Source organism: Procambarus clarkii, chromosome 8 (genome assembly GCF_040958095.1).
Source record: "Procambarus clarkii isolate CNS0578487 chromosome 8, FALCON_Pclarkii_2.0, whole genome shotgun sequence".
NCBI lineage: Eukaryota > Metazoa > Arthropoda > Malacostraca > Decapoda > Cambaridae > Procambarus > Procambarus clarkii.
The window spans coordinates 42,318,484-42,343,501 of NC_091157.1; the positions used below are offsets into that span (position 1 = coordinate 42,318,484).

General features: G+C 45.4%; 1 protein-coding gene across 4 annotated transcripts in view; it reads left to right on the plus strand.

Moving 5' to 3' along the window:
* The window catches only part of mri (BTB/POZ domain-containing protein mrityu), a 423,115-nt gene that overhangs the window by 246,489 nt on the left and 151,608 nt on the right, over positions 1–25,018 (plus strand). For 3 of the 4 annotated variants that reach the window (XM_045744968.2, XM_045744965.2, XM_045744966.2), the window contains exon 3: positions 13,038–13,049. The exons of the other annotated variant lie outside the window; for it this stretch is intronic. In XM_045744968.2, the coding sequence (XP_045600924.1) occupies positions 13,038–13,049 (12 nt within the window). The remainder of the gene's footprint in view (positions 1–13,037; positions 13,050–25,018) is intronic. 4 annotated transcript variants of the gene reach the window in all.

The following is a 25,018-nucleotide window of genomic DNA, read 5'->3' on the forward strand; positions in this document are numbered from 1 at the left end:
GATATTGGCAGCCTCAACCATAATTTTCTACTTGCCCAAACTTTTCTACCGCTTCGCCAACCTGGTTTCTCTTTCGGCTAATATTTTGGCGTTTTTTATAGCTTGTGTGAATTATGATATAGTCTTTAATCTCAGTAGGCTGAGTTTACTGAAGACTTGTTCTTGTTATATGATGAAGCGATGAGTTAGGCGCCTCGTTGTGTTGAGTGTGATGAGGTGTGTGTGGGGGGGGGACGCGTTTATACTTACAAATTCCTTCTCTTTTACTTGTAAATTCTTATCACACAGGCTTTAAGAATTATAATTGATTTCGTAAGCAACTGGCACTCGTCACCTTTGGTGGAGGATGGGTTGTGGTGGTGGTGATGGTTGTGGTGGTGAAGGTCAGTACCGAGACGTTGTGGTGGTGGTGGTGAAGGTCAGTACCAAGACGTTGTGGTGGTGGTGGTGAAGGTCAGTACCAAGACGTTGTAGGGTGGTGGTGGTGGTGGTGAAGGTCAGTACCAAGACGTTGTGGTGGTGGTGGTGGTGGTGAAGGTCAGTACCGAGACGTTGTGGTGGTGGTGGTGGTGGTGAAGGTCAGTACCAAGACGTTGTGGTGGTGGTGGTGGTGGTGAAGGTCAGTACCAAGACGTTGTGGTGGTGGTGGTGGTGGTGGTGGTGGTGAAGGTCAGTACCAAGACGTTGTAGGGTGGTGGTGGTGGTGGTGGTGGTGAAGGTCAGTACCAAGACGTTGTGGTGGTGGTGGTGGTGAAGGTCAGTACCAAGACGTTGTGGGGTGGTGGTGGTGAAGGTCAGTACCAAGACGTTGTGGGGTGGTGGTGGTGGTGGTGAAGGTCAGTACCAAGACGTTGTGGGGTGGTGGTGGTGGTGGTGAAGGTCAGTACCAAGACGTTGTGGGGTGGTGGTGGTGGTGGTGAAGGTCAGTACCAAGACGTTGTGGGGTGGTGGTGGTGAAGGTCAGTACCAAGACGTTGTGGGGTGGTGGTGGTGGTGGTGAAGGTCAGTACCAAGACGTTGTGGTGGTGGTGGTGGTGAAGGTCAGTACCAAGACGTTGTGGTGGTGGTGGTGGTGGTGAAGGTCAGTACCAAGACGTTGTGGTGGTGGTGAAGGTCAGTACCAAGACGTTGTGGTGGTGGTGGTGGTGGTGGTGGTGGTGAAGGTCAGTACCAAGACGTTGTGGGGTGGTGGTGGTGGTGGTGGTGAAGGTCAGTACCAAGACGTTGTGGGGTGGTGGTGGTGGTGGTGAAGGTCAGTACCAAGACGTTGTGGGGTGGTGGTGGTGAAGGTCAGTACCAAGACGTTGTGGGGTGGTGGTGGTGGTGGTGAAGGTCAGTACCAAGACGTTGTGGTGGTGGTGGTGGTGGTGGTGAAGGTCAGTACCAAGACGTTGTGGTGGTGGTGAAGGTCAGTACCAAGACGTTGTGGTGGTGGTGGTGGTGGTGAAGGTCAGTACCAAGACGTTGTGGTGGTGAAGGTCAGTACCAAGACGTTGTGGTGGTGGTGGTGGTGGTGGTGAAGGTCAGTACCAAGACGTTGTGGTGGTGGTGAAGGTCAGTACCAAGACGTTGTGGTGGTGGTGGTGGTGGTGGTGGTGAAGGTCAGTACCAAGACGTTGTGGTGGTGGTGGTGGTGGTGGTGAAGGTCAGTACCAAGACGTTGTGGTGGTGGTGGTGGTGAAGGTCAGTACCAAGACGTTGTGGTGGTGGTGGTGGTGAAGGTCAGTACCAAGACGTTGTGGTGGTGGTGGTGAAGGTCAGTACCAAGACGTTGTGGTGGTGGTGGTGGTGAAGGTCAGTACCAAGACGTTGTGGTGGTGGTGGTGGTGGTGGTGAAGGTCAGTACCAAGACGTTGTGGTGGTGGTGGTGGTGAAGGTCAGTACCAAGACGTTGTGGTGGTGGTGGTGAAGGTCAGTACCAAGACGTTGTGGTGGTGGTGGTGGTGAAGGTCAGTACCAAGACGTTGTGGTGGTGGTGGTGGTGAAGGTCAGTACCAAGAGGATCTCCAACCTCGTGTTCCTCTCACTGTGACGCCTCACATCACCCAGTCCGAACTCCTAAGGTTCCCCAACGTCAAGAAACTATCGTACTAAAGTGCCCCTTCCTAACCTACCAGAGGACCCAAAACAGAAAACGGGACAGTAAGGCAATTTCGCGAGCCGCTACTATTTTCTAGTTGGACGATTTTTGGCCTTAAGTAACGCATACGTCAAAATGCGACGGTGTATTAGGCGGACTGGTTGATCATCACTATATTCATTTACCATTTATAATTTGTTATAAATTTTAGTAGTGTTATGACTTACTTTTGTTAATGTTCACGTTAAAATTTATACTTTATTGTCGCCCAAGTCGAGCAAATTTTCTAATGGGAATCCCTGAGGCTGGTGGGGGGGGGGGGCAGGGGCTGCCCCCCTTCCCTCGTCCCTCACAGTTTATGGGTCATCTCAACAGCTCAAGGTTCTAAGTCTGATATATTAAGAGTGTCTATAAATGGTGTAAGAGATATATAAATATATAATTTTTTTTGTCGGCAAAGTTTTTATGTATTGTTCCCGGAGTTAACAATTAGAGCGTCAGGCTTGTGTGAGTACTTATGAAGAATGTACTGTGCCGCCGGTTATCATCTTGAGTTATCTTAAGATGATTTCGAGGTTAGCGTCCTCGCGGCCCGGTCCTCGACCAGGCCTCCTGGTTGCTGGACTGATCAACCAGGCTGTTGGACGCGGCTGCTCGCAGCATGATGTATGAGTCATAGCCTGGTTGATCAGGTATCATTTGGAGGTGCTTATCCAGTTCTCTCTTGAACACTGTGAGGGGTCGGCCAGTTATGTCCCTTATGTGTAGTGGAAGCGTGTTGAACAGTCTCGGGCCTCTGATGTTGATAGAGTTCTCTCTCAGAGTACCTGTTGCACCTCTGTTTTTCAACAGGAGGTATTCTGCACATCCTGCCATGTCTTCTGGTCCCGTGTGATGTTATTTCTGTGTGCAGGTTTGGGACCAGCCCCTCAATTATTTTCCACGTGTAAATTATTATGTATGTCTCCCGCCTGCGCTCAAGGGAATACAGATTTAGGCTCTTTAGTCGGTCCCAATAGTTTAGATGTTTTACTGAGTGGATTCTAGCAGTAAAGGATCTCTGCACGCTCTCCAGGTCAGCAATTTCTCCAGCTTTGAAGGGTGCTGTCATTGTGCAGCAGTACTCCACTCTAGAGAGCATTAGCGTCTTGAAGAGTATAATAATTGGTATAGCATCTATAGAGTGAAAGTTTCTTGTTATCCAACCTGTCATTTTTCTTGCAGTTGTGACGGCTACTTTATTGTGTTCTTTAAAGGTAAGGTCTTCCGACATGAGTACACCCAAATCCTTTACATTGCTTTGTCATTCTATGGTATGATTTGACTGAGTTTTGTACGTACATTCCGTTTTTATATTTAAATTTTTTCCGCTGCGCATGAGCTGGAACTTACCTTCATGAAACACCATATTATATTCTGTAGCCCATTGAAAGACTTGGAGCCAGATTCACGAAAGTACTTACGCAATCACTTACGAACCTGTACATCTTTTCTCAATCTTTGGCGGCTTTGTTTCCAATTATTAAACAGTTAATGAGCTCCGAAGCCCCAGGAGGCTGTGTATAACAATAACAACAGTTGATTGGTAAGTTTACATGCTTGTAAACTGTTTAATAAATGTAACCAAAGCCGTCAAAGATTGAGGAAAGATGTACACGTTCGTAAGTATTTGCGTAACTGCTTTCGTGAATCTGGCCCTTGATTTACATTTGATTGTAGGTTTGCTGTGCTATCTATGTTGTCTACTCTCATAAAAATCCTGGTATCGTCTGCACAGAATGCTGCAGTGCTATAGGTTGTGTCCTTGTCTATGTCCGATATGAGTACTGGAACAAGCACAGTACCCTGGGGAACTGAGCTCTTCACGGTTGATGTGCTGGATTTTATTTTGTTGACTATTACAAATGGGGTTCTGTTAGTCAGGAAATTTTAGATCCATCTGCCTGTTTTTTCGGTAATTCCTTTTGCACCCATTTTGTGCGCAATAACACCATAGTCACATATGTTTAATACCTGCTTGATGGGGTTCTGGGAGTTCTACTCCCCAAGCCCGGCCCGAGGCCAGGCTCGACTTGTGAGAGTTTGGTCCAGTAGGCTGTTGCTTGGAGCGGCCCGCAGGCCCACATACCCATCACAGCCCGGTTGGTCCGGCACTCCTTGAAGAAAACAATCTAGTTTTCTCTTGAAGATGTCTACGGTTGTTCCGGCAATATTTCTGATCCTCGCTGGTAGGACGTTGGACAACCGCTGACCTCTGATGTTTATACAGTGTATAGTGGTCTAGCAACTGTGACAGGCAAGAGCGCCCTGTTCTGAACCCATGTTGTCCGGGGTTATGGAAATGCTGTGATTCCATGTATTTTGTGATCATCTTACTTCTTAGCACTCTCAAAAATTTTTATGATGTGCGATATTATTGCTATCGGTCTGTAATTTTTTGCCTCTGACTTATTTCCTTCTTTATGGAGTGGTGCTATCTCTGATGTTTTTAGTATGTCAGGGATAGTGCCAGTATCTAGGCTTTGTCTCCAAAGAATGTGAAGGGCATGGGATAGTGTGTTTGTACTATTCTTGATGAATATTTGGTTCCAGGAATCGGGTCCTTGTGCAGAATGCATAGGCATACTGTCTATGCCTTGTCAAAATCCAGTGGGATAGGGTGACGTCTGATATATGATTTGATGTTGGTATCTCAACAATAAAAAATTCATTTGGTTTATAAATCTTTAATGTGTTTAGTGACTCGCTGAAAACAGAGTCGTACAGAGTCGAAAGCCCGATACTAGATGTATTTTTTTTATCTTTATTTTGCATAGGAGAAAAAATATTTCGGATTTCTCTCTATTTCACTGATGGCCTTTTGCTCTCTTTGCCTCTCCTGGGTTTTGCATGATTCTTGTAGCTTTAGTTCAATAGTGCCTATTTCTCTACCTAACCTTCTTCGCCGTTCTTGAGATAGGGTGCGACTCTCCAGTTGTTCCGTGGTTCGTTTTCTTCGCCTATATAGGGAACGACGTTCCCGTTCCAATCTTCATCTCTTCCTCTTTTTTCTTAGGGGTATGCGGTTTGAACATATTTCTAGTGCTACTGAGCTTATTTTTTCCAGGCACTAGTTCAGGTTTGCATTTTCTAGCAGTTCTTTCCAACTTATATCTGTGAGGTCTTGGTTTATTTGCTCCCAGTTTATCTGTTTATTTTTGAAGTTGAATTTGCTGAAATCTCTTCCACCCGGAATCGGGACTGGTTTTGAAGGTCTACTCTCCATGCTTGTCAGTTAAGTTGTGATCTGAGTAACGAGTATTTGTAATCATGATCCTGATCAATTCATCATTATTGGTGAAAATGAGGTCCAGCGTGTTTTATTTTCTAGTTGTTTCTACTATTTGCTGGTTTAAGGCAAACCTGTCGCACATCCGTAGCAGGTCATTTGCATGTTCATTAGGCTACTTCCTGGTATTCTTTCTGATACAACTGTATTAGCTAGGGTCTTTCATTTCAGGTGCCGTAGGTTGAAGTCCCCAAGCAAGATGATGTTTGGGGCTGGATTTGTGAGGTTTTCCAAGCAGTGTTCTATTTTCATTACTTGGTCTTTAAACTGCTGAGGGTTTGCCTCCGGTGACTTATATACAAGGACAATAACTACATTTAGGATCTCTATTTTGACTATCAGCACTTCCACCATATCATTTGTGGTGTTTAGCAGCTCAGTACAGATGAGTGTGTCCTTGATGTAGAGGCTGACCCCACCCTGTAGCCGGTGTTTCCTGTCACATCTGAAAAGATTGTACTCTGAGATCCATATTTCACCATCATGGTAGTCCTTGGTGTGGGTTTCCATTAGGGCAGCAAACACTACATTTGCCTCATGTAGGAGGCCATCTATAAAATGAACGTTGTTAACTTTGCGTGTTTTTATACCCTGGATGTTGGCAAATATAAATGATGTTATCGTGTTTATGGAAGTGGTGGATGCTTTACTTGGTATTAATATCTGAGACTCTGGTAAGGAGGCCACTGTGTTTGCGTCCTCTCTAGCATTTGAGAGAACTCTAGCAGAGTTGGTGGATGGGAAGAACCAGGTGGTTGGTTGGTTAGGGAGGAAGACAGTGGGTGGCTGGACCTGGGAGAGCAGGACCTGAAGACAAAGGGAGGACAGGACCAGAAGATAGGGGGGGGGAGAGGGGGGGGGGACAAAAGCCTGGGGCGTAAGGGTAAACACGGGTGTTGAGCCTGTGAAGGCAGCACTCTCCTGGCTGTTTACACACTGTGTTCTGAAAGACTTTACCCGGGGGGGGGGGCAGGTGAAGGTTTCTTCTGGGGAAGGAATCCTTGGTGGGGGCCTGGAGAGGGGGAGCAGGTTCGGGGGTTGGTGATGGGAGGGGGTGTGGAAGGGGGGGGCGAGTGAAAAAGGTCGTAGAGGGTTTACGGGAAGTCAAAGTAATATAGGCTTCACAATATGGATTATTACTAAGGGCAGCTCGTATTTAAGTTATTTACTCTCGTTCTTCTCCAGTAACGGTACATCTGGAGCAGCTCACATAGGAAAGGATTATGACATTATATATATCTTAACTTCAGTAAGGCCTTGGGTATTGTGCATCGTCAGAGACTCGGTACTTACAGGCCCATGAGGCTGGCGGTTTATCCCAGTTGGATTAATGGGCAATTGAAAGAAGTGAGTGTCAGTATTTGTGGAGTTGTCCTAAGATTTTAAGGGTTGACGAATGTTAATCTTCTTGTTTGATGCTGTTCACTTGAGACAGTTAAGCAAGTCCCAGCTGTGTCTGGGTACAAGTGACAGGATGAACAACCCAGTGGGTTTTCTTCCTATTGGGGATTGTTGTACATGTTGTTATGCAACCCGTTCTCGCAAATTCGTAAAGTCAATATTGACTTATTAACTACATGCATAGGTGATATACTAAACATAATAGATACCCCTAAAAAGATTCATAGAAAACACCGACCTTACCTAACCTTGTTAGTATCTTAAGATAAGCATCTTATTGCTTCGTAATTACAATTATTACTTAACCTAAACCTATTATAGGTTAGGTAATAATTGTAATTACGAAGCAATAGAATGCTTATCTTAAGATACTAACAAGGTTAGGTAAGGTCGGTGTTTTCTATGAATCGTTTTAAGGGTATCTATTATGTTAAATATGTCACCTATGCACATATTTAATAAGTCAATATTGACTTATTCAATTTGCGAGAACGGGTTGTGTTATGGCGGTATGTCCACTCACAGGATGAGTGGCGCTGCCCAATACTGTCACTATGGCGGTGTGTCCACTCACAGGATGGGTGACGCTGCCCAATACTGTCACTATGGCGGTGTGTCCACTCACAGGATGAGTGGCGCTGCCCAATACTGTCACTATGGCGGTGTGTCCACTCACAGGATGGGTGACGCTGCCCAATACTGTCACTATGGCGGTGTGTCCACTCACAGGATGGGTGACGCTGCCCAATACTGTCACTATGGCGGTGTGTCCACTCACAGGATGAGTGACGCTGCCCAATACTGTCACTATGGCGGTGTGTCCACTCACAGGATGGGTGACGCTGCCCAATACTGTCACTATGGCGGTGTGTCCACTCACAGGATGAGTGACGCTGCCCAATACTGTCTCTATGGCGGTGTGTCCACTCACAGGATGGGTGACGCTGCCCAATACTGTCACTATGGCGGTGTGTCCACTCACAGGATGAGTGACGCTGCCCAATACTGTCACTATGGCGGTGTGTCCACTCACAGGATGGGTGACGCTGCCCAATACTCTCACTATGGCGGTGTGTCCACTCACAGGATGAGTGGTGCTGCCCAATACTGTCACTATGGCGGTGTGTCCACTCACAGGATGGGTGACGCTGCCCAATACTCTCACTATGGCGGTGTGTCCACTCACAGGATGGGTGACGCTGCCCAATACTGTCACTATGGCGGTGTGTCCACTCACAGGATGAGTGACGCTGCCCAATACTGTCTCTATGGCGGTGTGTCCACTCACAGGATGAGTGGCGCTGCCCAATACTGTCACTATGGCGGTGTGTCCACTCACAGGATGAGTGACGCTGCCCAATACTGTCACTATGGCGGTGTGTCCACTCACAGGATGAGTGGCGCTGCCCAATACTGTCACTATGGCGGTGTGTCCACTCACAGGATGAGTGGCGCTGCCCAATAAACTCGCTCCTCGGGGCAAGACTAGAAGGTTGAATATGGCGTGCCCCGGGGGGGGGGGGGGGGGGGGCTCTTCACCATACACAAGCATTATTTACACAAACGATTCAACAGGAATATTTCCAAATTTGACAGCTCAAAAATAGGGCGAAGAAATATTGAACTCATAAACTTAGAAAATAAGAAGTTACCACATATGAGCTCGTCTGTATTGAAATTATAGAATAAATAAAATAGATACTGGGATTTATTTCATGAATTGTGTTAGAAAGCCACGTAATAATAATATTTAGCTTTATCTTACCGTTGTTAGGCCCAAGACAGGTTATGCAGGTCAGCTTTGGTCTCCGCACTGTAGAACGAAATGTGTTATATTGCCTATGTGTATGTTCTCTGTACTCCCTCTGTATACTCTTGTATACTTTCTCTTCCAATTCCATTTCTTCAGACTCGTATGATAGCTTCAACGTTTGCTCTGTTTCTTTGATCTCCTTGTTTAGGTTTATTTTCCTTTCTTGTGATAGTCGTGTCTGCTTTTCCGTTATTTTTTCCCCTCTGGTCCGTTGTCTGCGTTCTCTTTCTAGAGTGGTCCTCTTTCTGCCCCTCCTCACAGGCACATGCTTCAAGCAGACCTTGTAAGCTTCAGCTCTCAGTTGAGCTATTCCCTGTGTGGGAGTTTTGTCGCTTAAGACCGTCTCCCATTGAATGGTTGCAAGATCTACATTTATTTTTTCCCAGTCGATCATGTTATTGTTAAAATTTGATTGATTGAAAACCCCTTCTCACTTGTTGGTTCTCTTGAGCCTACCATCGTTATTAATGTTAGTTCGCACTTCAATGAGCTTATGGAATGAGTATGAAGTATCTGAGATTGTGATGTCTCTGATTAGTTCATCATTGTTTGTGAATAACAAGTCTAGTGTGTTTTCGTTCCTAGTTGGTTCTGTAATCTTTAGAATCTCAACAGTTCTCTTACCTGTTGGTTATTTCCCGGGTCATTCCCTGCTATGATATTTGTGTTTGCCGTTCTCCATCTTAGACTCGGTAAATTGAAGTCTCCAAGGAAGATAATATCTGGAGCTGGGTTTGCGAATTATCAAGGATGTTCTCTATTTTGTGCATCTGCTCTGTGAATTCCTCAACCGTTGTATCTGGCGGTTTATATATTTGAATAATAATTAGGTATTAGTATTCTTATTTTTTGCCTAATTATTCTAATTAGGTATCGTTATTTTTTCTACCTGAATTCCAAGTACCTCTACCAGCGCATTTGTTGAGTTTAGTAGCTCTCTGCATACCAGGTACTCTTTAATATACAGACCTACTCCTCCATGTGACCGAATTTCTCTATCACATCTTTATAAATTAGTTTTTTTATATAGATTCTGGAGCACAATAGGCTCCAGAATCTGTACGCCAGTTGACTGACAGTCGAGAGGCGGGACCAAAGAGCCAAATCTCAACCCCCCGCAAGCACAACTAGGTTAATACACACACACCCCACCCCCACCTAAAAGCCCCATCCTCATGCACTCATCCAAGCCCATTCACCCAATCAGATGTAGATGAAAATATCCAATCAGATGTAAATCAGGTCTTTCTATGGGTTACAGAAAATAATATGGTGTTTAACAAAGATACGTTCCAGCTCCTACGCTACGGAATAAATGAAAATATGAAAACTGAAAACCAGGTACAAAACTCAGTCAAATCATACCATAGAACGACAAGGCAATGTAAAGGATCTGGGTGTACTCATGTCGGAAGACCTTATCTTTAAAGAACACAATAAAGTAGCCGTCACAACTGCAAGAAAAATGACAGGTTGGATAATAAGAACCTTTCATACTAGAGATGCTATACCAGTGATGATACTCTTCAAAACGCTTGTGCTCTCTAGAGAGGAGTACTGCTGCACAATGACAGCCTCTTTCAAAGCTGGAGAAATTGCTGACCTGGAGAGCGTGCAGAGATCCTTTACTGCTAGAATCCACTCAGTAAAACATCTAAATTACTGGGACCGAGTAAAGAGCCTAAATCTGTACTCCCTTGAGCGCAGGCGGGAGAGATACATAATAATTTACACGTGGAAAATAATTGAGGGGCTGGTCCCAAACCTGCACACAGAAATAACATCACATGAGACCAGAAGACATGGCAGGATGTGCAGAATACCCCCGTTGAAAAGCGGAGGTGCAACTGGTACTCTGAGAGAGAACTCTATCAACATCAGAGGCCCGAGACTGTTCAACACGCTTCCACTACACATAAGGGGCATAACTGGCCGACCCCTCACAGTGTTCAAGAGAGAACTGGATAAGGAGCTCCAAAGGATACCTGATCAACCAGGCTATGACTCATACGTCAGGCTGCGAGCAGCCGCGTCCAACAACCTGGTTGATCAGTCCAGCAACCAGGAGGCCTGGTCGAGGACCGGGCCGCGGGGTCGCTGAGCCCCGGAATCATCTCAAAGTAACATCAAGGTAACCCCCCCCCCCCCAGTTAACCAACCAAGACTACCAAGAACTAACCGTTACTGATTGTTCATTGTTACTGATTGTTCATTGTTACTGATTGTTCATTGTTACTGATTGTTCATTGTTACTGATTGTTCATTGTTACTGATTGTTCATTGTTACTGATTGTTCACCGTTACTGATCACCGTTACTGATTGTTCACCGTTACTGATTGTTCATTGTTACTGATTGTTCATTGTTACTGATTGTTCATTGTTACTGATTGTTCATTGTTACTGATTGTTCACCGTTACTGATTGTTCACCGTTACTGATTGTTCACCGTTACTGATTGTTCACCGTTACTGATTGTTCACCGTTACTGATTGTTCATTGTTACTGATTGTTCACCGTTACTGATCACCGTTACTGATTGTTCACCGTTACTGATTGTTCATTGTTACTGATTGTTCATTGTTACTGATTGTTCATTGTTACTGATTGTTCACCGTTACTGATTGTTCACCGTTACTGATTGTTCATTGTTACTGATTGTTCATTGTTACTGATTGTTCATTGTTACTGATTGTTCATTGTTACTGATTGTTCATTGTTACTGATTGTTCATTGTTACTGATTGTTCACCGTTACTGATTGTTCACCGTTACTGATCACCGTTACTGATTGTTCACCGTTACTGATTGTTCACCGTTACTGATTGTTCACCGTTACTGATTGTTCATTGTTACTGATTGTTCACCGTTACTGATCACCGTTACTGATTGTTCACCGTTACTGATTGTTCATTGTTACTGATTGTTCATTGTTACTGATTGTTCATTGTTACTGATTGTTCATTGTTACTGATTGTTCATTGTTACTGATTGTTCATTGTTACTGATTGTTCACCGTTACTGATTGTTCATTGTTACTGATTGTTCATTGTTACTGATTGTTCATTGTTACTGATTGTTCACCGTTACTGATTGTTCACCGTTACTGATTGTTCATTGTTACTGATTGTTCATTGTTACTGATTGTTCATTGTTACTGATTGTTCATTGTTACTGATTGTTCATTGTTACTGATTGTTCACCGTTACTGATTGTTCACCGTTACTGATTGTTCACCGTTACTGATTGTTCACCGTTACTGATTGTTCATTGTTACTGATTGTTCATTGTTACTGATTGTTCATTGTTACTGATTGTTCACCGTTACTGATTGTTCACCGTTACTGATTATTCACCGTTACTGATTGTTCACCGTTACTGATTGTTCATTGTTACTGATTGTTCATTGTTACTGATTGTTCATTATTACTGATTGTTCATTGTTACTGATTGTTCACCGTTACTGATTGTTCACCGTTACTGATTGTTCACCGTTACTGATTGTTCACCGTTACTGATTGTTCACCGTTACTGATTGTTCATTGTTACTGATTGTTCACCGTTACTGATCACCGTTACTGATTGTTCACCGTTACTGATTGTTCATTGTTACTGATTGTTCATTGTTACTGATTGTTCATTGTTACTGATTGTTCATTGTTACTGATTGTTCATTGTTACTGATTGTTCATTGTTACTGATTGTTCACCGTTACTGATTGTTCATTGTTACTGATTGTTCATTGTTACTGATTGTTCATTGTTACTGATTGTTCATTGTTACTGATTGTTCACCGTTACTGATTGTTCACCGTTACTGATTGTTCACCGTTACTGATTGTTCACCGTTACTGATTGTTCACCGTTACTGATTGTTCATTGTTACTAATTGATTATTCTTACTAACTGTTCACTGTTTTTATTGTTCACTGTTACTAACTGTTGACACGTTACGCGCGTAAGACCTCACTTGTTGGTGTTCACTCAATACGCTGGTATACATGTCTGTCCTTGAGTGTGTACTAGTCTCCAGTAGCAGCTTCCTCCGCATCATCTCCTCTCCTCCCAGTACCAGTTGGTGGTGGATTATGTTATATGTGTTAAGGTTGTGGGACTGGAGACGTGAGCCTCGTGGTAGTGGCCTCTGGGGGGGTGTACTGGGGTTCAAGTAACATTTATTTTTGAACACTGGAATAATGCCTTGTATATAAATGGTGATTATTTTATTGTGTGTTTATAAATTTGTCTTATTTCTAGTAATATATAGTGTGAGCGATTATGGTGTGCTGCCCCCACCTTCCCTGCTTCCCTCCCCCCTTTTCCAGCTACCCCACCTCCCCCGCTTCCCTCCCCCCCCCCGTTACACTAAGCACTAACTTGGTGGTGTTACTAACCTGTTGTGTTTTGTCTCCCCCACAGATACCAGTCCTCGTGAGTACCGTGATGTTGGCTGGCCCGGGTAGGACCGCATGCTCGCTTCTCTCTCACCCTCTTGTCTACTGCTGTCTTCACTCCCTCTCTCCTCCTCCTCCTCCTCCCTCCTCTGCTTCCAACACTACCGTGGCACCCCCCCCCTACCCCCTACCTACCTACCTTCCTTCCTTAGTATGCATCCCTTCTCCCCCCCCCCCATCACCACCCACGCACACGCACCCCTTCCTTACAGTAGATCCCTTATTTCCCCTCTCACCTCCCTCCCCCTCTCTCTCCCTCTCCCTCACTCTCTCTCTTCCCCCTCACACTCTCCCTCTCCTACCTTTCCCCCTTTCCCGTTACCCCTTCCTTCCCCGCCCCCCTTGCCTGCTGAGGGCTTCTAACAGCGTTAGAATATTGGAGTGTGAATATTAAGGTTGTATTAGAGCGACTACCATCCTGGCTTCTACCTCATTAGTGTCATTAAGGAAATCCTCTTAGCAACCTTTCTGGGAGTCCTTGTAGACACGGGTGTACCGTCTCAACACTTGTCTCCTTATTACGCTCCAAGTGCCCCTTCACTATTCACACTTGAGTGCTTATATAGTAGTGACGTTTACCACCAGCAACAGCTTAATTAATCACATTGTTGCAACCTGGCTTGGTGGAGGAGCTACACACAAGCAGGCGAGACCGGCCTAGGGGCTTGTAGAGGCTCTTGTTAGTCTTAGGGAAGTTTAGGTTAGGTTAGGTTAGGGGTTAGGTTAGGTTAGGGGTTAGGTTAGGGGTTAGGTTAGGGGTTAGGTTAGGGGTTAGGTTAGGTTAGGTTAGGGGTTAGGTTAGGTTAGGTTAGGTTAGGTTAGGGGTTAGGTTAGGTTAGGTTAGGTTAGGGGTTAGGTTAGGGGTTAGGTTAGGGGTTAGGTTAGGTTAGGTTAGGTTAGGGGTTAGGTTAGGGGTTAGGTTAGGTTAGGGGTTAGGTTAGGTTAGGTTAGGGGTTAGGTTAGGTTAGGTTAGGGGTTAGGTTAGGTTAGGGGTTAGGTTAGGTTAGGTTAGGGGTTAGGTTAGGTTAGGTTAGGGGTTAGGTTAGGTTAGGTTAGGTTAGGGGTTAGGTTAGGTTACGGGTTAGGTTAGGTTAGCTTAGGTTAGGGGTTTAGTCTTGGTTAGGTTAGATTACAGGTTAGGTTAAGTTAGGGGTTTAGTCTTGTTTACTTGTAATGTTTGCGTCTCCACATTTGATTATATCCTAAACACTGACGTGTTGTTGGCAAGATTTAAGCATTAGGAACCGACCGCCTTCATCAATGTCTTCATTAACGGCGGGACGTGTTCATATTGTATTTTATACAGATGTTGAACCGTTTGTTCAACCTTGATATAAAATGCGTGTTAAAAATGTGTTGTGGGGGCTCTAGCACAAACAACAACACACAACTCAAATATTATTACAATATTAATACTATGATGAGATGCAACAGTTGAGGAATTCACTGAGCAGATGCACAAAATAGAGAATATCCTTGATAACCTAGCAAACCCAGTACCAGATATCATCTTCCTTGGAGACTTCAATCTACCCAGTTTAAAATGGAAAATAGTAAACAATAATATTATAGCAGGAAATCAACCTGGAAATAACCAAAAACAGGTCAGAGAACTACTGAGATTGTGACAAATTCTCGCTCAGTCAGCAGATTATAGAACCAACTAGGAACGAAAACACGCTGGACCTGATATTCACGAACAATGATGAGCTAATCAGAGACATTACTGTCTCAGACACTACGTACTCGGACCACAAGCTCATTGAAGGGCAAACTAACATTATATATGGTAGTAGGCCCAAGAGAAACAACAAGCGAGAAGGGTTATTCAATAAATTCAATTTTAATAATAAGAGGATAGACTGGGAGAAAATAAACAGGGAACTTGCAAACATTCAATGGGAAAATGTTCTAACTAATAAAATCCTACACAAGGAATAGAAAAACTGACGTCTGAAGCATATGAAGTCTGTCTGAAACATATTCCTTTGAGGTAAGCCAGAAAGAGGTCCAATGTAGAAAGAGAACGCAGACACTATAAAAGAAGGAAATATATAACGGAAATGCTTAAGCAGACACGACTCTCCATACAAAGAAGAAATAATTTAAACAGGGAGATTGAAGAAATCGAACAGAGACTGAAGCATTCCTATCAGACCGAAGAAAAGCAACTAGAACAGAAAGCAATTCAAGAAATAAAGAAAAACTCAAAATATTTCTTGACATACGGTAAATCAAAAGCAAAAACCACTGCCAGTATTGGACCTATTCGTACTAGTGAAGGTTCATGCATGGAGGATGACAAAGAAATTAGTGAAATCTTAAAAAAGCAGTATGAGGACATGTTTAGCACCCCGATACTCAGCATGAAAGTGGAAAATCCGGACTTCTTCTTTATGCGTGATATCCAAACACCTGTAAATATCACTGATATCAACACGAGCGTGGCAGATTTTGAAAGAGAAATTGAGAATATGCCCATGCACTCAGCCCCAGGTCCAGACTCATGGAAGTCAATATGCATAAAGAAATGCAACGTGCCAGTAGCACAGGCACTCAGTATAGTGTGGAGGAAGAGCTTGGACACGGGGGAGATACCAGAAGCGCTTAAAGCAACAGACATAGCCCCTCTACACAAGGGAGGGAGCAAAGCATTGGCAAAGAATTATAGACCAGTTGCACTAACGTCCCACAGAATAAAAGTATTTGAGAGAGTGATCAGGAGTCAGGTCACTAGTTTCATGGAGACCAATGACCTCCACAATCCAGGCCAACATGGATTTAGAGCGGCAAGATCATGCCTCTCACAGCTACTTGACCATTATGACAAAATCACTGAGGCATTAGAAGAAAAACAGAATGCAGATGTGGTATACACTGACTTCATGGTCACATTTATCGAATGCCTTTACGAAGTGATAGCACACAAAATGAGGTCAATGGGAATAACTGGCAAAGTAGAACACTGGATACTCGATTTCCTGTTGAACAGAACACAGAGTAACAGTCAATCACATCAAATAGAGTTCACGCGCAGTTAAAAACTCTGCACCTCAGGGTACAGTCCTAGCACCACTGCTGTTCCTTATTCTCATGTCTGATATAGACAAAAATACAAGTCACAGCTTTGTGTCATCTTTTGCAGATGACACAAAAATCAGCATGAAAATTACCTCGGCTGAAAACATTGAACAACTTCAAGCAGATATTAATAAAGTTTTCGACTGGACAGAAGAATATGATATGACGCTTAACTGTGATAAATTCCAGGTACACAGATACGGCAAAAATGATGACCTTAAACATAATACAGGGTACAAAACACAATTAGATTTGCCCATAGTAGGAAAGCAGCATGTAAAGGATTTGGGAATAATGATGTCCGACGACCTAACGTTTAGGGAGCATAACCAAGCAAATATTGCGTCAGCCAGAAAAATTATAGGATGGATTACGGGAACTTTTAAATCCAGGGATCCCATTACAAAGGTTGTACTCTTCAAGTCACTTGTGTTGTCCCGACTCGAGTACTGCTCAGTACTCACTTCCCCCTTCAGAGCAGGAGAGATTGCTGAAATAGAGGGAATACAGATATATACGGCATATACGGCACGCATAGACGCGATAAAACACCAAAATTATTGGGATCGTCTCAAAGCTCTCCAAATGTACTCACTAGAAAGGAGACGAGAGAGAGATACCAGGTAATATACACGTGGAAAATACTGGAGGGCCAGGTCCCATATCTACACAGTAAAATAACAACGTACTGGAGTGAACGATATGGAAGAAAATGCAGAATAGAACCAGTGAAGAGCAGGGATGCCATAGGCACAATCAGAGAACACTGTATAAACATCAGAGGTCCGCGGTTGTTCAACGTCCTCCCAGCGAGCATAAGAAATATTGCCGGAACAACTGTGGACATCTTCAAGAGGAAACTGGATTGTTTTCTACAACGAGTGCCGGACCAACCAGCCTGTGGTGGGTATGTGGGCCTGTGGGCCGCTCCAAGCAACAGCCTGGTGGACCAAACTCTAACAAGTCAAGCCTGGCCTCGGGCCGGGCTTGGGGAGTAGAAGAACTCCCAGAACCCCATCAAGCAGGTATCACGCAGAGCCACAGCTGGAGTGTGACACCGTCCAGAGCCACAGCAACAGTGTGACACCGTCCAGTGCCACAGCAACAGTGTGACACCGTCCAGTGCCACAGCAACAGTGTGACACCGTCCAGTGCCACAGCAACAGTGTGACACCGTCCAGTGCCACAGCAACAGTGTGACACCGTCCAGTGCCACAGCAACAGTGTGACACCGTCCAGTGCCACAGCAACAGTGTGACACCGTCCAGTGCCACAGCAACAGTGTGACACCGTCCAGTGCCACAGCAACAGTGTGACACCGTCCAGTGCCACAGCAACAGTGTGACACCGTCCAGTGCCACAGCAACAGTGTGACACCGTCCAGTGCCACAGCAACAGTGTGACACCGTCCAGTGCCACAGCAACAGTGTGACACCGTCCAGTGCCACAGCAACAGTGTGACAGTCCAGTGCCACAGCAACAGTGTGACACCGTCCAGTGCCACAGCAACAGTGTGACAGTCCAGTGCCACAGCAACAGTGTGACACCGTCCAGTGCCACAGCAACAGTGTGACACCGTCCAGACACCGTCCAGTGCCACAGCAACAGTGTGACACCGTCCAGTGCCACAGGAACAGTGTGACACCGTCCAGTGCCACAGCAACAGTGTGACACCGTCCAGTGCCACAGCAACAGTGTGACACCGTCCAGTGCCACAGCAACAGTGTGACACCGTCCAGTGCCACAGCAACAGTGTGACACCGTCCAGTGCCACAACAACAGTGTGACACCGTCCAGTGCCACAGCAACAGTGTGACACCGTCCAGTGTCACAGCAACAGTGTGACACCGTCCAGTGCCACAGCAACAGTGTGGCACCGTCCAGTGCCACAGCAACAGTGTGACACCGTCCAGAGCCACAGCAACAGTGTGACACCGTCCAGAGCCACAGCAACAGTGTGACACCGTCCAGTGCCACAGCAACAGTGTGACACCGTCCAGAGCCACAGCAACAGTGTGACACCGTCCAGAGCCACAGCAACAGTGTGACACCGTCCAGTGCCACAGCAACAGTGTGACACCGTCCAGAGCCACAGCAACAGTGTGACACCGTCCAGTGCCACAGCAACAGTGTGACACCGTCCAGTGCCACAGCAACAGTGTGACACCGTCCAGTGCCACAGCAACAGTGTGACACCGTCCAGAGCCACAGCAACAGTGTGACACCGTCCAGTGCCACAGCAACAGTGTGACACCGTCCAGTGCCACAGCTGGAGTGTGACACCGTCCAGTGCCACAGCAACAGTGTGACACCGTCCAGTGCCACAGCAACAGTGTGACACCGTCCAGAGCCACAGCAACAGTGTGACACCGTCCAGGGCCACAGCAAAGTGTGACACCGTCCAGTGCCACAGCTGGAGTGTGACACCGTCCAGAGCCACAGCAACAGTGTGACACCGTCCAGTGCCACAGCAACAGTGTGACACCGTCCAGAGCCACAGCAACACTGTGACACCGTCCAGAACCACAGCAACAGTGTGACACCGTCCAGTGCCACAGCAACACTGTGACACCGTCCAGAGCCACAGCAACAGTGTGACACCGTCCAGTGCCACAGCAACACTGTGACACCGTCCAGAGCCACAGCAACAGTGTGACACCGTCTAGTGCCACAGCAACACTGTGACACCGTCCAGTGCCACAGCAACAGTGTGACACCGTCTAGTGCCACAGCAACAGTGTGACACCGTCCAGTGCCACAGCAACAGTGTGACACCGTCCAGAGCCACAGCAACAGTGTGACACCGTCCAGTGCCACAGCAAAGTGTGACACCGTCCAGTGCCACAGCTGGAGTGTGACACCGTCCAGAGCCACAGCAACAGTGTGACACCGTCCAGTGCCACAGCAACAGTATGACACCGTCCAGAGCCACAGCAACACTGTGACACCGTCCAGAACCACAGCAACAGTGTGACACCGTCCAGTGCCACAGCAACACTGTGACACCGTCCAGAGCCACAGCAACAGTGTGACACCGTCTAGTGCCACAGCAACACTGTGACACCGTCCAGAGCCACAGCAACAGTGTGACACCGTCTAGTGCCACAGCAACACTGTGACACCGTCCAGTGCCACAGCAACAGTGTGACACCGTCTAGTGCCACAGCAACACTGTGACACCGTCCAGTGCCATAGCAACAGTGTGACACCGTCCAGTGCCACAGCAACAGTGTGACACCGTCTAGTGCCACAGCTGGAGTGTGACACCGTCCAGAGCCACAGCAACGGTGTGACACCGTCCAGTGCCACAGCAACGGTGTGACACCGTCCAGAGCCACAGCAACGGTGTGACACCGTCCAGTGCCACAGCAACGGTGTGACACCGTCCAGAGCCACAGCAACAGTGTGACACCGTCCAGTGCCACAGCAACAGTGTGACACCGTCCAGAGCCACAGCAACAGTGTTACACCGTCCAGTGCCACAGCAACAGTGTGACACCGTCCAGTGCCACAGCAACGGTGTGACACCGTCCAGTGCCACAGCAACGGTGTGACACCGTCCAGTGCCACAGCAACGGTGTGACACCGTCCAGTGCCACAGCAACGGTGTGACACCGTCCAGTGCCACAGCAACGGTGTGACACCGTCCAGTGCCACAGTAACGGTGTGACACCGTCCAGTGCCACAGTAACGGTGTGACACCGTCCAGTGCCACAGCAACGGTGTGACACCGTCCAGTGCCACAGCAACGGTGTGACACCGTCCACTGTATGTCCGTGATCAAACTTTAAAATGACCTTCACTGTATGACGGTAATTTTATATTGAAGTTGAGAAGTGTAGCCCTCTGGCGGCCATTTATATAACCCACGTAAGTTAGCGTCTGGTCCAAGCGTTGGAACAGACGCTTCGTGCCCAACCACTTGGGCTGGACGGTACAGCGACACGGTCTCGCTTCATGCTGGTCGGCGTTCAATCCTCGACCGTCCAAGTGGTTGGGCACCATTCCTTCCCACCGTCCCATCCCTAATCCTTATCCTGACCCCTTCCCAGTGCTGTATAGTCGTAATGGCTTGGCGCTTTTCCCTGATTAACGTGATAATGCTTGTGGTAGTTTGTTTTAATGGAAATCGTAGAAAATATTTTTCGTTAGAATAAATTGTCTAATTTATAAGAATCTCGGGGCATTAATGGCTTCATTAATGCCCCGAAGCCATTGGCTTCATTGAAGCCATTAAGGTAATGGCTTCAAGATTGGTACATGAATGATGTAGAGATGTGTGGTAGAAGGGACTCATCATGGGGTAGAGCAGCTGCCCATGTACCTTATGCTATTAAGAATAAAATATACATTAATGTAATCCCCTGATAGTGGCAGTTTCCTGAAAAAAATGTTTAGATATTATGAGAGAGCATCGGCAGCGAGCATCTGTAGTTGTATGAATATTTCGTAATGTTTTGTATTGTGGAACCTGTTAGCCTGCTCTATGTAAATAGTTAAGTGTTAGTCTTTAGTTTAATTGTCTTACAGGGGCCAGATTCACGAAGCAGTTACGCAAGTACTTACGAACGTGTACAACAAAGCCGTCAACGATTGGGGAAAGATGTACACATTCGTAAGTTCTTGCGTAACTGCTTCGTGAATCTGGCCCCCAGACTTGTAAGTTGGCATGGGTTAGTATCCGTTGTGTGTCGTATGAAGTCTTTGTCGAAACACTTACATTTTTGAGACAATGTTTGAAAGTGAGCGTTGAGTGTCACTCCTCACAGGCACTCCAGTGTCACACACACACAGGCACTCCAGCGTCACACACAGGCACTCCAGCGTCACACACAGGCACTCCAGCGTCACACACAGGCTCTCCAGCGTCACACAGGCACTCCAGCGTCACAGACAGGCTCTCCAGCGTCACAGACAGGCACTCCAGCGTCACAGACAGGCACTCCAGCGTCACAGACAGGCACTCCAGCGTCACACAGGCACTCTAGCGTCACACAGGCACTCCAGCGTCACACAGGCACTCCAGCGTCACACAGGCACTTCAGCGTCACACAGGCACTTCAGCGTCACACAGGCACTCCAGCGTCACACACAGGCACTTCAGCGTCGCACACAGGCACTCCAGCATCACACAGGCACTTCAGCGTCACACACAGGCACTCCAGCGTCACACAGGGACTCCAGCGTCACACACACAGGCACTCCAGCGTCACACACACAGGCACTCCAGCGTCACACACACAGGCACTCCAGCGTCACACACACAGGCACTCCAGCGTCACACACAGGCACTCCAGCGTCACACACAGGCACTCCAGCATCACACACAGGGACTCCAGCATCACAGACAGGCACTCCAGCATCACACACAGGCACTCCAGCGTCACACACACAGGCACTCCAGCGTCACACACACAGGCACTCCAGCGTCACACACACAGGCACTCCAGCGTCACACACACAGGCACTCCAGCGTCACACATAGGCACTCCAGCGTCACACACAGGCACTCCAGCGTCACACACAGGCACTTCAGCGTCACACACAGGGACTCCAGCGTCACAGACAGGCACTCCAGCGTCACACACACAGGTACTCTAGCCTCACACACAGGGACTCCAGCGTCACAGACAGGCACTCCAGCGTCACACACACAGGTACTCCAGCCTCACACGCAGGGACTCCAGCGTCACAGACAGGCACTCCAGCGTCACACACAGGTACTCCAGCCTCACAGACAGGGACTCCAGCGTCACACACACAGGCACTCCAGCCTCACAGACAGGGACTCCAGCGTCACAGGCACTCCAGCGTCACACACAACCAAGCGCTTGAAGCAGACCAATGCATCACACCCTTGACCTTCTGCTTAAGTAGTGGTTTTCTTGTTGAATTCCACGGAGCAGCTTAAGTGAATTTGAACTCTACAACACATATTCATTTGTATTTATTTATATATATATATATATATAATATATATATATATATATATATATATATATATATATATATATATATATATATATATATATATATATATATAATTTTTTTTTTGTTAAGTTTTTTGGTAGCTGATTTCACGAGCAGTTTTTCATTTCTATTTTAGTTTTTACCATTAGCTTGTAAATGCTTCAATACATTTATTTGAACTTTTAACTCTTATAATAAAAGTTTCTGAAATAAAGCACGGAATTCAAGTTGGGCAGTGAAGCCGTAGGTTAAATTTTAAACTAATTTTAATTGTCATTTTTTTTTACATTCTGAGTAGTTGTAAATATTTCATGTTATTCATAAATACTTACATATGTTTCGTACATGATGTAAATATGTGCAATATTATATATTATGCAAGACACCCCCCCTTCAGCACCTGCTGAAGGGGGGGGGGTGTCCTGAAACACAGGCAGCGAGCATCTGTAGTTGTATGAATATTTCGTAATGTTTTGTATTGTGGAACCTGTTAGTGGGAGTACACGTATTTAGAACTGTTGCACTGTAGCAGTATTGTAGAGTAATGGCAGGTAACTGGTACATACAGTAGTCCCATCACCCTGAAATCTTCGGGGATCGAGCTCTGAGCAGAATAGCACTTGAGCAGCGACCCTTAACAGTTCGGCCCTATTTACCCAACAGTAATTGGGAGCCTGGTTGTAAACAGTGACGGGTCGTGTTCCGTTGAAAACCAGTAAAGTAAGACTTAAAATATGAACAATGAGAAAGGAAAACTCTACGCCTGTTAACAAGGGTCAGAAGTCGTCTTCTGTATACTGTAACAAAAAAAAAAAATGTGTAGTTGTGTAATTATGTTAACTGACTCAGCAGTCTAGCAACGAGGAGGCGTGGTCGACGACCGGGCCGTGGGGTCGCTGAACCCCGAAGTCATCACAAAGTAACCTCAAAATAAGGTAACCTGCACACCCAAATATATATATTGGTTGCCACTTTAACCAATATATATATATATATATATATATATATATATATATATATATATATATATATATATATATATATATATAATTAGTATATTTTGGTAGCAGTCTTTCCTGTAGACATATATTATTAAATATGACCGAAAAAGTAAGATTAATAATTCTAACACGAATTTTCTCAATGTTTCTTACATTTTTCTTCACTGTGAAGAGTGAAGAAAAATGTAAGAAACATTGAGAAAAATCGTGTTAGAATTATTAATCTTACTTTTTCGGTCATATTTAATAATATATGTCTACAGGAAAGACTGCTACCAAAATATACTAATATATATATATATATATATATATATATATATATATATATATATATATATAATATATTTGGTTGAAGTTGCAATATATATTGGTTGCCACTTCATGAAATTTGTGTCTGTATCTTTTTAAAAATTTACAGTTTGTGGAGAAAGTTGCTAAAACCTTAATTGGAATAGGAATGTTGTTACCATTTCTTGACGAGACTGAACAAGGGTGAACGGAAGTGAGACAAGACCACAGTAATGGTCCAACTCGTCCTCTCAAATAGCACATTGCATTTTGACATGTGAATCACGTAAAAAACTGGTGAACTAAAAAATCCAGCCCATCCTCTTGATGTGATAGAACTTTTCTGCAACTATATTACAGAACTACGGGCTCTCCATAGCCCGTGCTACTTGGAACTTTTTGTTCCAGGTAGCGGATCTTAACAACAAACAACATATTACAGAAATATCGAACAAATATCAACATGTTGGACACAGAAAGAAGAATTTGGAAGTTTTAATTTTATAGTCCGGAAAATATAGGTAAAAAAACAAATTTGAATATTTCTAGGCCTAGTATGGCTTATGTACTGTATTAGGCCTCAGATAGTTTGTATTAGGCCTTGAGGATAGTTAGGTTTCATTAATAACATTGACAAACTTTTCCAGTTTGTCGAAATTCACTCACATAAGTCTACTTTCCATTGGACCATCAAGTCCATAATCGTACGATCGACCACATCGTTACTGTAAGTACTTACATCTTAGGAGGATGAGCTGTAAACATCGTAGCGGCTCACAAAATTGACGTGATCCGTTTTATATTCGTGGGTCCAAGGTCAGGTTCGGTTAGGTTAGGTTAGGTATGGGGAATTTAGTACATCATTTTAGTGATGTTGTGAACGCAGAGGAGGACGGGAATGGACGGGGGGGGGGGGGACGATTCCTCTCCTGGTAATAAACCCCAGGGACCTGGCCAAGACCCCGTGGGGAGACCCCAGGGACCTGACCAAGACCCCACGGGAAGACCCCAGGGACACTGGGAATATACCAGAAGCGCTTAAACCATCAGATACAGCTCCCCTACACAAGGGAGGCAGCAAACCATTGGCTAGGAACAGTAGATTTGTCGCACTAACCTCACACATAATGAACCATTTTGAGTGTGAGATCAAGAGTCAGGTCACCAGGTTTATGGAGACCAATGACCTCCACAACTCGGGCCAACATGGGTTTAGAGCGGGAAGATCATCACTTTTTGCAGCTGCTCCTCCACTACGACAAAATCAGAGACATTATAGGAATAAGAAAATGCAGATGTGGTATACACGGACTTGGCACAGGCATTTGATACACGAGATCATGGAGTGATAGCACATAAAATGAGCTCAGTAGGAATAACAGGTAAAGTAGTGTGATGAATATTAAATTTTCTGTCAAACAGTACGCATAGAGCAACAGTTAATGAAGTAAAATAAAGTCTAAACAGTTAAAAACTCTGTACCTCAGGGTAGAGGCCTTGCACCACTGCTTTTCCTAATTCACATAACAGATATGTACAAAAATACAAGTCACAGCTTCGTGTCATCTTTTGTAGCCGACTCAAAAATCGGCATGAAAGTTACTTC